The 17004-nt window shown below is 37.5% G+C and overlaps 2 protein-coding genes across 2 annotated transcripts in view; one reads left to right on the forward strand and one right to left on the reverse strand.

Annotated features, from left to right (window-relative positions):
• The window catches only part of CCNT2 (cyclin T2), a 365293-nt gene that overhangs the window by 166851 nt on the left and 181438 nt on the right, over positions 1–17004 (forward strand). The window lies entirely within an intron of this gene.
• The window catches only part of TMEM163 (transmembrane protein 163), a 114364-nt gene that overhangs the window by 30398 nt on the left and 66962 nt on the right, over positions 1–17004 (reverse strand). Inside the window, exon 5 of the mRNA XM_070731225.1 lies at positions 4815–4911. Within this exon, the coding sequence (XP_070587326.1) occupies positions 4815–4911 (97 nt within the window). The remainder of the gene's footprint in view (positions 1–4814; positions 4912–17004) is intronic.

Consider the following 17004-nt stretch of genomic DNA (forward strand, 5'->3'; position numbering starts at 1 on the left):
TCATTCTCTTTCTTTCTTTCTTTCTTGCTCTTTTTATTTCTCTCTTTTACCTTCCCTTCCTCTATTTCTTCTTTTCTTTCTCCTTCCTACCTTCTTCCCTCCCTTCCTTCAGTCCTTCCTCTCTTACTCTCCCCTTTCATAAGTTTCCTTGCTTCCTTCCTCTGTTCCTGTCCCTTCCCCCTTTCTTTCTTTCTTTCTTTCTTTCTTTTCTTTCTTTCTTTCCTTCCTTCCTTTTTTCTTTCCTTCCTTCCCTCCCTCCATTTCTTGCTTTCCTTCTCTTCCCTCCCTTCTTTCCTCCCTCCCTCCCTTCTTTCACTCCTTCCTCTCTTACTCTCCCCTTTCACACCTTTCCTTGCTTTCTTTGCACCCTTCCTCTGTTCCTGTCCCTTCCCTCTTTCCTTCCTTCCTTCCCACCCTCCGTCCATTCATTCACCCATTCCTCTCTTGATCGCCCCTTTTACTATTCCTTCCTTCCTTCCTTCCTTCCTTTCTCCTTCCTTCCTTCATAGCTCGCCCTCGCCTTTCTTCCCTTCCTTCCAGATGGGAATGCCCCCTCAAGACACCTGCCCGACTGCTGGTATCCTTTCCAGCTCCTCGCCAGTGGCTGCCAGGTGTGGGATCCCCCTCGCCTCTCCCCTCGCTAGAAAGCACATGGTTTTGTCAACAAGGCCTCTTCCAAGAAGGGAGAAGTGCCAAGGAGCCGTAAATAAGCCATGCTTCGCCTGACCAATGCCAGGAGGCTCTTTCTTTCCCTCGCTGCTCCCGCTTCTTTCTTTCTCATGGATGAGTCCACACAATCGGCTTAACCCAGTTCCTGAAATAGCCTATGGCAGTGTTTCCCAACCTTGACAACTTGAAGATATCGGGACTTCAACTCCCAGAATTCCCCAGCCAGCGTTTGCTGGCTGGGGAATTCTGGGAGTTGAAGTCCAGATATCTTCAAGTTGCTAAGGTTGGGAAACACTGGCCTATGGGACCGCCTCGCTTGGCGTGAAGCGGGAAATGATCCCCAGGGGATGGAGTGACTTGGTGACTTAAAATAGTTTTAAAATGGCGGGGGGCCCAGACACTTAGGCTGTATGGGGCCCCAAAATTCCTGATGGTGGCCCTGTGTGTGTGCATGCTAGTGCACGCACATACCCACACCCATACCCTCCCCACACACATGCGCATAAACCCCCTCCATGCTTCCCCCCTGCACATGTTCACAGACCTCACTGAAGCCTCCAGACTTCTGAAGCCTGAGGATGGCAAAAAATAGCCCAATGGGCAAACCGGAAGTCTGTTTTTCCAAACTTCCGGTTTGCCCATTGGGCCATTTTTCACACTCCTTAGGCGTCAGGGAAGGCTTCTGAAGCCTCTGGAGGGCGAAAACGGCCTTCCCCCAGGCCAAAAATCAGCTGCCCTGATGTAGGGCAACACTTCACATGCCCGTAGAAATGCCTTCACGTGCATAGGTTCACCAGCACAGACCTAGAGACCATTTTATTATCTTTTTCTCATCCCTGCTAAAGGGGCAGACTTCAAGAATGTCTTGTGGTAAAACTCCTAAAGGTATCCCACTTAAAGTTTAAAATTGTCTAAACCTTCCCCAAAAGGAAGACAGTTTCAGGCATTTTATAATTTTCCCATTGCGCCCAAACAAAGAAATCTTTTTAATAGAATCTTGAGTATCAAAATGGTTCAAATCAAACTGGCTTGCCCCTGAATCTTTGATCACAACATTGAATCACATCATAGCCTCTTCATGTATCCTTGTCAAATCTGATCAAGCTTGTTTTACATAGGAAAGTAGAATACATGTGACAGACAAACCTAAACTCTTTTTAAAAATTAGAGTTGAGAAGTTAGTTCTTCAAACCTCTTCTAATGGGCTTAATTACAGATATACGGTCTACTGCCTAGAAGCTTTGAAAACACGCAAGTCATCATGTCAAATCAAGCATTTTAATCTGAAGGTTTCAAACTGTGATTCAATATTCTTAAGAGTACTGGACTACATTAGACATACAATTAATAACTTGACTCAAAATTGGAAGCTGACAAAATACATTTTGGAAAAAAAAATGGCTGGACTTCTCTACTGTATATCTCAGAGTCTTCTTTTTCATTTTCTTACAGTTAGCAGAGATTTAAAGCAGGTCTTAAGCCTATGACAATGATGGTGAACCTATGGCATGGGTGCCGCAGATGGCACACAGAGCCATATCTGCTGGCACACAAGCCGTTTCCCTAGCTCAGTTCCAGCATGTATGTATGCACTGGCCAGCTGATTTTCAGCTTGCACAGAGGCTCTGGGAGGGCATTTTTGGCTTCCAGAGGGCTTCCAGGGGGATGGGGGAGGACATTTTTACCCTCCCCAGGTTCCAGGGAAGCCTATGGAGCCTGGGGTGTGTGTGAAAAACCAGCTTACTGGATCCACCAGAAGTTGGGAAATGGGCTGGTCTCCAGAGGGCCTCCAGGGGGGTAGGGGAGGCAATTTTCACCCTCCCCAGGCATTGAATTATGGGTGTGGGCACTCACACACGAGCGATAGTGTGTGCGCACACGCTTTCGGCCCCCAAGGGAAAAAAGGTTCGCCATCACTGGCCTAGGATTTAGGAATGTTCTCTCCCTTTCCTTTCTCAACTTATTTACCTTTTAATACAGATTGTCCTCGACTTACTATTCCAATTGAGCCCAAAATTCCATTGCTAATTAAGATAGTTATTAAATGAATTTTGCCCCTTTTTACAACTTTCTTGCTAAGTGAATCACTACAGTTGTTAAGTTAGCATCATGTTGTTAAGTGAATCTGGTTTCTGTATTTTTGAGGGTTGCAAAAAATGATACTGGCTAAATGCAACCATCATAAATACAAGCCAGTGATATGAGGCAACATGACAATAATGTTTCAATATCTTTTTGCCACAAAAAAGAGGGAATCAAGCTATTCTCCAAGGCACCTGAATGGAGGACAAGAAGTAATGGATAGACACTAATCAAGGAGAGAAACAACCTAAAACTAAGGAGAAATGCCCTGACAATTAGAACAATTAATCAGTGGAATAACTTGTCACCAGAAGTTTTTAAGAAAAAATTGGACAACCATTTGTCTGAAATAGTACAGAGTTCCCTGCCTGAGCAGAGAATAGGACTAGAAGACCTCCAAGTTAGAATAGTTTTTAAATCTGTTATTCAGTTTCCAAGCTGAATAACATTTTGATCATGTAACCATAGGGATGCTGCAACAATTGTGTAAAAAAAGGTTACCAGTCATTTTTTTCAGCGCCATTGCAACTTTGAATGGCCACTAAATTATCGGTTTTAAGTCAAGGACTCCCTGTAAAAGTAAGTCTAATGCAGAAGGGCAAATGACAATACAACCTATGACTGGATTCTCTTGACATACTATTGTTTATTTGACTTCTATGACAATTATTAAGTGTTGTACCTCATGATTCTTGACAAATCTATATTTTCTTTTATGTACACTGAGAGCATCTGCACCAAGACAAATTCCTTGTGTGTCCAATCACACTTGACCAATAAAGAATTCTATTCTATTCTATATCCTACATTTGCTTAACTATGGATTGTGTGGCCTTAAAATATGAATTATAAATACATTAAAACTGATTTAAACCATAATATCCTTAAATCATAGTTCCATTAATACTTTGTTTTGCTCGATTAGTTAATATTGTTAGTTAGTATTCTTACCAGATCATGAAGAGAAAATTGTGTATTAGAAAGTTTGTGCCAAAATCATATAATTAAAAATGAAAGTCATGCTATTAAAATTTCATGCCAAGCTTTGTAAAATGATTGTACGAAGATAGTTAAGAAATCTATCAAGCTTAGTTCCCTTGTGCCATTATTACAGAGGATTTAGTTGATTTTCTTCTAGACTTAATTCTTAGACAATAGTATGTAAATATGTAAAACCTGGAGTTTTTGTGCTTCCTTTAAGCACAAAAATTGGCTGATGAACTTTATCATCCCAATCCCCCTCATTAATTGTTGTTAAGAAGAAAATTGATAAGACTATTAGGTATGATTGCCATCATGGGTTACATATAAAAATGCATGATATCTCATCTAAATCTGATGATGATAATAGCTTTGAACAAAATCACAACCAGTCAATTGCAAAAGGCAGCTTTACTTGGAAAAGTTTACATATTGCAACAATAGTTTTAATACCATCAAACAGCAACTCTATTGGCTATCTCTAGTCCTTGGGAAGGACTTAATAGATCGATAAAAATGGCAAATCTAGCCTAAACATCTGGCTGGATATGTGATGAACAATAATAATAATAAGTGCAATTTTGATTGTACATAAAATAGAATTTTGGAGAATATAATTTCACTTTAAGCAGCTCTAAATCTGTGGCACCTCAAGAAAATAGTACCTTGTAACAACATTTAGCTACAGCAGAGTAAACTGCTTCTAGAGCACTCTACAATGCAACTATTCTGAATAACCTTGTACTATACCATTACAAAATTTCCTCAACTGTAACATACCCTGCAGAGTACAACACAGGAAATCTGAGCAAATTCCAGTTTTTTAACATTTCCCCAATGCTAACTACTCCTAATCCAACTTTTGGCCACAGTACATTTCTGGAATTTTTTTTTTCTAAAAGTGAATGGATTTAGTATGTTAATACAAAAGGAAATAATAAAGATAAAATTGACATCATATTGTCTGATGCTATAAAAGATAAGTTTGCAATTTTTATACAATTCCATAGAACTATGCAAAGAAACCACCTTTCTTTCTGAAACACTGAAATTTAGAATTTTTTTTTAAAAAAAGATCTTACCACTTCTGGAAGCAACCTAGTTGCAAGGTCGTGGATGGCTTTGATCACTATACACAAACCGGACAGAAGAAATATCACACCCAGAATGACACAAGCTCTGTAAAGAAAGAAAGATTTTTAGGAACTTTTATGCCCTGCAGCTTAATGTTTAATGAAAACATGGGACTAAATAATATGCAGAACGGTTACACAGTGTTGTGGTTAGCGCTGATCCAGCTCCTGCCCCAAGGAATGTGGAAGTGGAGGTGGGGGAGACATCCACATGCCGCAGGCCTGTTTTGCTCCCAGTAGAATCTGCCGACGGAGTCTCCTCTGACCAAGGAAGTGTGAGTGACAGGGAAGAGGGGAGTTTGGCAGACAACCCAGGAGGAGATCAGTCATCTGTATCATCCCTGGATTCTGAACAAGAATTAATGACACATCCACGCATGCGTAGAGTGATGCATAGGAGACAACAACTGAAGGATTATTACAAGAGAAAATGAGGCCACCTGTGGTTGGGTGGGGCTGCTGTAATTAGTGCTACAGATAAAAGTGCAGCCTGGTGTTTTAGCCTCATGGCAGTTTATCCGATTCATTGTTTCATCAAGATCGTGATTTTTGCTGTTCAGGATTGTGTGTGTGGACTCTCTGGACTTTAGAATTGGGCTCAATTTCCCAGTTATTGGGTGAGTAATTGGACTGCATATAACCTATGCCTTGTGTGTACCAGAAAATCCCTTTGACATTTAAAAAGGGAGCTGTTTCTGTTTTTCTGTTTATAAAAACTTTTGGGTTTTCCTTTTATCATGTGGTTTGTGTCTTCCTGGACTAATTACCCTGTAATTATGGGTGGTTGAGACACGCCGGCAGAACACACAGTAAACATTTTTAAAGAATCAACATTTTACACAACAACATTCAAGAGCAGGACACGGAAACAAAATCATTGTCAGGCATGCCAAAGTTTCAAACAATTGCTCATATAGCGAGATACCCACATTGCTCTTGTCACTTATTCAGGATTTAGGAAATAGTCTGAAAATGTAAATTGCATAAATGTGAATTAACCTGGTGCTGGATTATGGCTACCAGTGGGCATGGCAGCTGGACAACTGGGGGTGCGGCCCAAAAGCTTAAAAGCATGGCTGGGAGGCAGACGCTCCCAACGCTGACTTCATGGACCTTGATTAAGCCATCTCGTCGCGTTCTGAAACTTTGGCCTGTAAACTAGAGTTTTGCCATATTTGTGTCCTGGCTCAGTTTATTCTGCCAGGCCCACTTAAACTGGCTGAGACCTGGTGTGTAGCATTTGTCTTAGGCTGAGTTTTGATGGAGGGCAACCCTGTTTTCAATTGACATATGAAGCTGTACCATAATAAACTGATTAAAACATTTCAAGATGGAAGTTGAAGTTCATAACTAACAGATTTTATTAACTAGTTCAAATAGATCTTCATTTTGGCCAGAAAAATGTTTTAATATTTTGGCATTTATTCAAACAAATGATACTGTACATCCATTTGCTCTATAACAAGCATCTGTTTCTTTTACATATTACATGAAAAAGGAAGCGACATTTTCCATGTAACATTCAAAAATTTGTCACCTATTGCTAAGACAGTTTGAGTCTGTTATAATTAGCACAGCAATGTGCTACTATTTTTTAACCTATACACATCAGTCAATCTGCTGGTTTGGAAGCATACACAAATAGAGACCAGATGCATGAAAGAGACTGCAGAAAAGCTTTCCTTTAGAAGTGCAGTTTTATTTATTTTTCATACAGCCTATTCAGAAATGTCAAAAAAAAATGTTGTATTATGTAATCATTTTCTTATTTTCAACCTTAGTAAAATCTAGAGTTTCTTTTTTCTCCGTAGTGAGCCACACTATCTACCTTTCTCCTCATTTACTGGATTAGCTTGGTATCAAATAAGAAAGGAAAAGACAGTTGTCAATCTCTTCCTCAGTCATTGCTAGTCTCTGTTCCCATTTTATGGCCTTATGGGCTATTTTGCAGCATGTTAGGATACAAGTTACTACCAAGTTGCAGAGCCACCGGCTGGACATGTTATAGATGAAGGACAGTACACCTCCCATTGATGCCTCACAATCAGTAAAGCAAAGGTATTTGGCACATGGTGTGGGAAGGAAAGGTAATGTGGGAATAAAAATGGAAATCTGTTTTAACTTCATCTAAAATCTATGGAGAGTGTGTATGGATTGATAGAATTAGGTGCCTTCAATTCAGTCATAATATGGACAAATGCTCATCAACTTAACTTGTTTACAAGAATAAATGTTTCAAAACAGCACATAGCTATTCAAAGGCTATTTCAGGGGGGGAAATGTCCCATCCATCTACTTGCCTAAAATGTTACATTTGCATTCTTTGATTTTTTTTCTAACTTGCTGTACCATGTGTAAATTTGTTTCTACTTCCTCATTTAAATTGTATGTCCAAAGTGCACATGTCCATCGATTCAAGGGATCAATAAGTTTTTGTTTGGTTAAAACTGACTACTGTATTTTTTTTTTAATATAAGAAACACTGGAGTATAAGACACAACTCAGTTTTGGGGGAGGAAAATAGGGGGGGGGGTCTGTCTACCAGGTATCCATCTACCTAGTCCTTAGTCTGGTCAGCTTCAGCACATTATTTTATCCCCTGGTTAGGCCTTTAAAAAAACCTTATTCGTAGGGAGTAACAATGAAGAGCCTGCAAGCCAGTAAGAGGTGGGAACATTGTTAACACCTTGTTAGGGCTGGAAAGAAATATTTGGAACAAGTAGAGCAATGAAAAAAAGGCTGGAAAGACTTAGGGCTGGAAAAACAGTCTTCACAGAGAGCAACAATGAAAGCACTTGCAAGCTGGTAAGAGCTGGGAACGTCATTAGCAACTAGTTAGGCTGGGGGGGAAAGCTTTGAAAAAAAGGTACAATCAGAGTATAAGATGCAATCATATTTTCAGCCTCTTTTAGGGGGAGAAAAAGTGCATCTTATACTCCAAAAAATAGAGTAGTTCTTCATTATTTTATTTTACTGTCTACAAACACATAATTTTTTTAAAAAATTCACCATGTTCAATTTTACAGTGATCCATCAATACTGGAAAAACATAGCTTTAATTATTTTGATCTTTCTCCTCAATGGATTTTCCTAATCTTTAAGCTCTTGTCAAAGTTTACGATTATTTTCATTCCTAGAATTAAACTTCCTTATTTCTCAAGCATCATGTCCCTTCTATTTTTAAAAGAAAAGTTATTTTCCACTTTCACTGAAGATTAATCTTTTTTTTTAACTTTCATAATGGATTTTTTTTCTAAATGTTTTTTTATTTTAATTTAACAATGTAAAATTGTCTGCATTATAAGGGTTTCAACCTTTCATCCTGCCATTCTTATAATATAGTAGCTGTATAGATTCAAAAATTAGAAGGATCGTTTGTATAAAACCATAGGGGAATATCTAAAAAGAAATAAAAACAGCTAATGTGAAATGTAAAATCACAATACCATTAATTTCTTTAGTAAAAATTATAATAATAGTACTGTAAAAATAAAATAATATAAAAATTAATACTTTAAAATTGATAATATGCACATTTATGGGCATAGGTTTTACCAATTAAATGGTCCTAATGGCATGGGTAAATTTATTGTGGCAGTATAGTCATGGATCATACAGTATATAATAAAATAAGTACCTAAACTAAATCATTAGCTGTTATCGGCCATCTGGGTGGGGGTAGAGTTTATATATAGTATATCAGAATTTTCTTATATTTGCAGAATAAACAGTGTAAATAAAAATTATTAGAATGCCTAGAATCGAATTCGAGATGAACATCCATGTAAAAGTTGCAATGAAGATAGATATAGACCATGGTTTCTATAGCACCAACCTACAGAATGTGGAAAGAGAATTTTCCAGGGCAGATTGCAAGACTTCTGCTCCTTCTTTCAGTCCTTCTCCAGAATTAGGATGGCAAAAGCTATTGGTGAAGCATCATCATCAAAATACAGGATGAATCTGGGGACAAACTACACTCAAGGAGGTCATGGTCACTGCTGGAGAATACTTCCTCTGTCTAGATTTCAGTATTCAATCAGTTAATCAGATGACCCTGGAGCATGCCTTGTCCATTTGCAATAAATCTGCCCCCGTTCATGATATTGTCATGGATGAGGATGTCAGTCTGGCAACCCCATAACCAACATCTGTGTTCCTCTCTTGGAAACCGAAGGTTCTGATCTTGTATAGCTGCAGATATCTTAATTGTAGTGAGTATAAGTTGTGCACTTGAGCAAAATAATGTTGTTTGGGCCACAGCTTCCAATTTAGTTTTCTCAGGGTTTATCGTTATTCATTGTAAAGATTTTGCAGAAGATAATTAATTGGTCTGGAATACCATTTTCCTTAATATAACTCACAAACTTTGCTGTAGTCCCTGAAGCAAAAATTAAATCTCCACTTTTTCTAAAATCTCTGCCTAGTTGTTTTGTTTTATCCCACTTCCCTTGCCTGAAAAATCAAGCATATACAGCAATATGTCCTAATTTCTGTGTTTTATAACATACTTGTCATCTGATCATACACAACTAGTATATATAGCATCTTTAACTTTTTAAATTTAGGTCCAAATACAGTATTTGCTACCAAATAATTCATGAGTGATTCTATCATCAGTATTGGGATATAAAATAACCTGACTGAACTAGAGTTTTCCATCTTTCATTAAATAACATATTTATTCTGATGTTTTTTATCTGATTATGTCATATGTCCTCATTTATGCTGCTTGAAACAGGTGATGCAATAAATGAATAATACTCTTTTATAAACTTAATATGATTGTTTTACATAATTGAGATTTTCCAATAATTCAGGATTCCTCTATTTTTCCAGTTTTTGCATTCCAAATGCCCACTACCTTCTTTATGCTGCAATTAGCCTTTCTTACAATTTGCCATAAAATTTCTCAATTGCTTCCACTAAAGCATCTGAGGTTGGCCCATGCATTTATGTAACATTGATGCACTGGATATCATGAATTAATTCTAACAAATATGAGCCGGGCTGGCGTAGCAGGTAGAGTGCTATACTGCAGGCCACTGAAGCTGACTGTAGATCTGTAGGTCAGCGGTTCAAGTCTCATCACCGGCTCAAGGTTGACTCAGCCTTCCATCCTTCCGAGGTGGCTAAAATGAGGACCCGGATTGTGGGGGCAATATGCTGGCTCTGTTAATAAATGCTATTGCTAACATGTTGTAAGCCGCCCTGAGTCTAAGGAGAAGGGTGACATAAAAATCAAATAAATGAATGAATAAATAAATAAATAAGTAACCAAGCAAACAAACAACGTTCTATTCCTTTGTATGGACTCATGCTCTGTATGGTAGATCATGTAATAATCTGCTTTAAAGTGGCCATATCTATACGTTTGACTCATATTCCTAAGACATCCAGTTTGGGACACTTAGTTTCTGCTTTAAAGATATTCCTTAGCTTTTCATGATCAAATTGTGTTATATTGTTGTAAAGCTAAAAATTTCTCTTTCAGTGCTGTCTCCATCAGTTACCAGTATTCCTGATTGTATTATCATCTCTACATATATTCATAGAAGTTGACTGTGGAAGTTTTGATTGAAATATATCAAAAGGATCATATTTGACTTTAGCAGATAAAACAGGTAATGTAAGCTTGATTCCGAAACTAATCAAGGAGAGAAGCAACCTGAAATTAAGGAGAAACTTCCTAATGATGAGAGCAATTAACCAGCAGAATGGCTTGCCTTCAGAAGTTGTGGATGCTTCGTCACTGGAGGTTTTTAAGAAGAAACTGGACAGCCGCCTTTCTGAAATGGTATAGGAGAATGATGGTGAACTTATGGCTTAGGTGGCACATGAAGCCATATCTGCTGGCAGGCGAGCCATTGCCCTAGCTCAGCTCCAATGTTCATGTGTGTGCCGCCAACTGATTGTTGGCTGGCACAGAGGCTCTGGGAGGGCATTTTTGGCTTCCAGAGAGCCTCTGGGGGGATAAGGGAGGACGTTTTTACCCTCCCCCTGCTCCAGGGAAGCCTTTGGAGCCTGGGAAGGGCAAAGCATGAGCCTACTGGGCCCACTAGAAGTTGGGAAATAGGCTGTTTCCGGCCTCCAGCAGGCCTCCAGATGGCAGGGGAAGCTGTTTTCACCCTCCCCAGGCATTGCACTCACGCACTCATGCATGCACAATAGCGTGCACACTTGCTCTTTTGGCACCCAAGAGGAAAATGGTCCGCCATCACTGGTATAGGATCTCTTGCTTGAGCAGGGGGATGGACTAGAAGACCTCTAAGATTCCTCCCCAGTTCAACTCAATGGATTGATTCTCAAAGAATCAATCTACTCCAAAAAACAACAACACCCAATTACAGATAAGAATAACACTAAGGTTTAGATACAACATATATGTTCCTTTAACCATGAAATGCTTAATCACTATTTATTTTTAGTTCCAGAAAGTAATTTAAGAAAATAAATAATAGATATAAATACCTATATTTTAAATTGTACATCAATTAATCCTTTGTAAAGTACGACATCCTTGTTATAAAAAAAGAACTGTTCATATTTTAGTAACAAAATATAAAACATAATTTGCTGTCATAACATATTTCTCAGCTTTACTTTTATGTAAAAAATTCAATTTAGAAATTGAACAGAAGCAGTATCCTCCCCACCCCAATATTGACTCTGTTCAGGTAACACATGCAACACTTATGAATTGGTGATGATTCATCACACAAGAAAGTTCTTATATATAAACAATCTTCCCACTACAGACAATCTGTATTCAGAAATCATTTCCTCAGTGGTATCAACCTATACAATTTATAAGGAATGTGTTTCTCACAGTTTCTTAACTGTTGACAGCAACAAATGAAGGCTTTGCTTGAACTGGAGTATTACTTAGCCATTTTAAACAATGTGAACTTGATTCCCTTTTGAGATTATCTAAGGCCATTGTCATTTACATTTCTTTTTAAAATTAGGGTTAAATTCTGTTTCCAATAGACACACAAGTCAATTCCTTATGTAATATTTCTCTTTAAACAATTAGCTCCTGTTTATCCATATTATTATGTATATCGTTTCCATTTTCTTCAAACATGAGTCAGAAAACATCTACGGTATATCAATTTAGAAATAGTAATGTTTTCGTATATTTGTTCAATTAAAAAAATATTAATAACTCTTGCAACTTTAATGAATCTATTTGTCTTGATTGTTTACCAAAATTCTGTGGACAATCATACTTGACTATTAGTTGATTGCCAAATTTAAGTAACATAAACTTGATTGAATCAGGAGCCTGAGTATTATTGCTTCCTTGATTTATAATTTTTGCCTGAGGGAACAAAATACAGTAACAGTAAAAGCAAAACAATGCGTTTAACCCTCTAAGGAGTTCAGTGATATTAGAGTTGATCAAGAAAGGGACCTTGGTCTCATGTTAAACAACCCAATTCAAATATAAACCCACTGTAATAGTTGTAAAAAAAAACAAATGGTAATAAAAATAGTTAGTATAGTAATAAAACTGAATACAGCTGCAGTTGGTGTTCTGACCATCACACTTCAAAGTCATATTATCAAAATGAAAAATGTATCGGTGTATATACAGATACAGTAGTCCTTGGCTTACAACATTTCATTTAGTCACCAATCGAAGTACTGAAAATAGTGACTTATGGCCATTTTTCACACACTATCTTTGTAGCATCACTATGACCCCGTGATCAAAATTTAGATACTTGGCAACTGGTTCATACTTATGACTGTTGCAGTGTCCCAAGGTAATGTGATCACCTTTTGCAAACTTTTGACAAGCAAAATCAATGAGGAATCCAGATTCTGGCAAAACAAGGTCATAAAACAGAGCAACATTCACTTAACAAATGTCTCACTTAACCACAGAAATCTGGAGCTCAGTTGTGGTTGTCAGTTGAGGACTACCTGTAGTAGATGGAAGAATAGAGTGGAACATTCTACAGTAATGGATTACCGTAATTTAGGCTTTACTATTTTTCAATTTATGTATATTACCAATATATAAATCAAAATACACTGCTCAAAAAAATAAAGGGAACACTTAAACAACACAACTCCAAGTAAGTCAAATATCTGTGAAATCAAACTGTCCATTTGGGAAGCAACACTGATTGACAATCAATTTCACATGCTGTTGTGCACATTCAACTTTGTACAGAACAATATTTCATTCATTCAGATCTAGGATGTGTTATTTGAGTGTTCCCTTTATTTTTTTGAGCAGTATATAAACACTAACTAAATGTGATAAGGAAGTGGTGGACCGAAAGAAAGGAAAGAGAGAATTATGGGGTAAAGGGGGAGGAAAGGAAAAAAGCATTAACTTCAACTCTTTTCAGCACAGTAGACTAAAGGTAATAGAATTATAGCCTCAACTCTTTACTCTTGCATACTTGGCATATATTAGCCATTTCTTTAACAACAAACACAGGCTTTACTATCACCAACATTTGATAGTAACATTAATCACTCTGCCATTAATACAAATACAAATATATATATATAGATTTGACACAAAAATATGTAACCCTTCCCTGGTGCAGAGCTGAAGGGATTGGATACTGTAGCCTAGAGGATAATTCCCTGCCTTACAAGGCAAAGGTTGCAGGTTCAAGTCCCAGTGGGTATGGCTAGCTGATGAGGCCAAAATAAGGCCGAAATAGATCTATCCTACTCTCCCTTAATTTTCAAATTCAGCAAAAGAACATGGACAGAAACACCAGCCTGAAGATGATGAGTGGGACCTCGTCGAAACACCGCCAGAAATTTCCAAATCCTACAAGGGAAGAAACCTGAATATACCAAGACCGTCATACCTGTACCTGTGAAAATCTACAAAAACAAACAAATATATATATGTGTGTGTGTGTGTGTGTGTGTGTGTGTGTGTGTGTGTTTTTGATGAATTTGAAGGTCCCATTTCGGCCTTATTCTGGCCTCATCAGCTAGCCACACCCTTCCTTACTGGGATTTGATCTGGTGGACTCTGCCTTGTAAGGCAGAGAATTAGCAGTTGAGCTATCAGACCTGATCCCTTCCAGCTCTGTACCACACACGCACACACACACACATATACATACATATACATACATACATATACATACATATACATATACACACATATACATACACACACACACACACACACAAGATATACAACAAAGTATTGATATATATATCTCAGTAAGGGTGTGGCTAGCTGATGAGGCCAGAATAAGGCCAAAATGGTGTCATCCTAGTCTCCCTTAATTTTAAATATTCAGCAAAAACATGTGATACATACAGAACATAGTTTGTTGGCTATGAATAAATTAACTGCCTTGAAATGGCCCTGGGTTGGGCCTAGAGGTAAAAGGGAGTTGTGACATTCCTTCAATATACCATACCAGGGTGATCCAACAGAAAAAACATATAGCCCCTCCCTGATACAAAGTTGAAGGGATCAGATCTGGTGGCCTAGAGGTTAATTCAGAAGCCCCAGGATCAAATCCCAGTAAGGGTATGGCTAGCTGATGAGGCCAGAACAAGGCTGAAATAGCAATAGCGCTATCCTAGTCTCCCTTAATTTTAAATATTCAGCAAAAACATGTGAGATATATATATATATATATATATATATATATATATATATATATATATATATATATATGTTTTATATATATACTTTGTTGTAAATCTTGTATTGTATAACATTTCTTTTGTGTACCTAAATAATTATGCATTCCTTATATAATTTAGTTTTTGAAAAACAACACTACATAATCACCTCCTAATTTTTCAGCAAATGAAATATAGTGACAACAATATGTCTAACTGGGAATATAATAAAGCCCTTGGTAATTACTACTCTTGACTCAATCTGTTCTAAGAGCAATAAAGGTGTGGCAACAGAATTAAGGATTAAGAAAAACCCAGTGATGCATGCAAATACAATCTGTGCAAACGTTTTCACTTGAACGTGACAACACATAGAAATTGTGTTGTCTTCCTCATGTTATCCACTGTATTTTTGCAGTATGTGTTTTGCAAGGAATTGGAACGAATTTTAGCAGCTCTCCACAAAGTTAATTAGAATATTCACTGAACTGTGATGACACTGCTGAATAAAACAAGATTATCAATATCAGTCATATAACTAGCGGGTGGGCTTGTTAGTTTGTGGTTATCCTACAGTCTGACAGAGCTGTCAGAAATTCAAATCTTGTTTTATTCATTTAATATAAGAAGTTTAAAAGAGAAAAGGAAACTGGTAATTTAATTTTCATTAAATTAACTAAAAATAGTGCATTTCACATTCCAAATGACATCAAAAAACCTTCAAAAACTTCTTTCCTTTTGCATATAGTATGCCTCTACATTCTAAATTCATTAGGAAGCAGTGGCCATAATATTTTAGGCATAATTGTATTTTAGGCATAATTTTCAGAATTTATCCACCTATACACATAATTTCAGGTATGTAGATAAGATCTGACCTCTAGGATATTTTGAAAAGGTTTGAAATGCATAATATTATTTTATTGATTGCCAATTTTTTAAAATTTGGGGAATAGTTATTTCTGATGGGCTAATTTCCTATAATGAAGAAGGTGATAGGTCTCTGAACAAGGGTAATTAGCTCAACAAAGATCCACACAGTATTCAAGTAGGAGATTTAATAGGTATTAAAGTTCAAAAAAGATTGACAATTTCCTTTACATATAAATAGCAGGGGGGAAGTAGTCATATACGTTTACAAAAGAGAGCTGGAAGCTAGCACGCACACATGCTTAACATATTGACTAGCATGCTTGTTCTACGTATTCTAATTTAAGAAATGAAAATGTGGAGAGAAAAGAAACAGTATTGACAGAATACAAGGAAAAGGATGGTTATATAGAGCATTTAGAAAATAAGTTGATAGATACAGAATATAAATTAATAAGAGAAGAAAAATAACTGCTAAACAGAATTATCAGTCCTAGATTGGATAATTTTTTTTTATTTTAAAAATAAACTTTATTTAAACACACAAAATACAAACAATAAAACTCTTATTTTAATGGGTTTTTTTCTTTCTCTGTGTGAGTTATATTGTTTAGATTGGATAATTCTACAATAGGCTAGACTTTGCAATCTATAAAGTAGAGCCAATGTAGGCAAGATCAAATGCCTCTTATGTTTGTGGTGCCCACAACATCTTCTGGACAAAGAGTCTGCCTGAAATGAAAAGACTAAACAGAAGCTAAATTCATTATTAAAGTAATTGGGCATCCAAGCCTATTCAACTAGCTTTAACTGTACAGTAATCAATAATGCAACTAGTTAACATTGCTTTTATACCAATTTACTCATCATAGGTTCTTTCACTACTGAAATAAATAATCAGCAAGAGAAATGTACTTGCATTCGTCTTCCTTGACTCTGACATTCTCCATATATGTGTACTTAAACTATAATATTCCTCAAATAGCATGGCCTTTGCTGTGAAACCTGGAAGTAGATATCTAGATGTTGTTACATGCTGTATTTCAGGAGCTTCATTAAATACTCAAGGACCAGAAATATTAGGAATGCAGGTAGTTCTGGACTTACAGCCATTCATTTAGTAACCATTTGAACTTAAACCAATTGGAAAAAAGGGACATATGATTGTTTCTCACACTTATGACCATTGCATCTCTGTTGCTTATGTGAACAAAATTCAGACAGTTAGCACCTGGCATATTTATGTCCCGGAGTCATGTGATCGTCTTTTGTGACCTTCTGACAAGCAAAGTCAAGGTGGGAGCCAGATTCACTTAAGACAAGCCTATTACTAACTTAACAACTGCAGTGACTCCCTTAACAATTGTGGCAAGAAAAATTGTAAAATGCATCAAAATTCACTTAAATATCTCATTTAGCAAATAGCACCAGCAGACTTACCGGCAGGTGCCTTTTGCAGGAGGGTCGGGACGACACGGACACATGGCCGCCGCCATCTTGGATCTCGGCTGAAGTCTCGCGAGATTGCGAGGCTTCGGCCGAGAGTCAGGCCAGGGTGGCCTGATTGCTGACGTGGCCGGGCGGGGCTTGCCAGCCCTATAAAAGGGCGTGCAGGCCCAGGTTCGGCCTGTTCGCCCGGGCCACG

The sequence above is a fragment of the Erythrolamprus reginae genome, chromosome 1 (assembly GCF_031021105.1).
Source record: "Erythrolamprus reginae isolate rEryReg1 chromosome 1, rEryReg1.hap1, whole genome shotgun sequence".
Classification (NCBI taxonomy): Eukaryota; Metazoa; Chordata; class Lepidosauria; order Squamata; family Dipsadidae; genus Erythrolamprus; species Erythrolamprus reginae.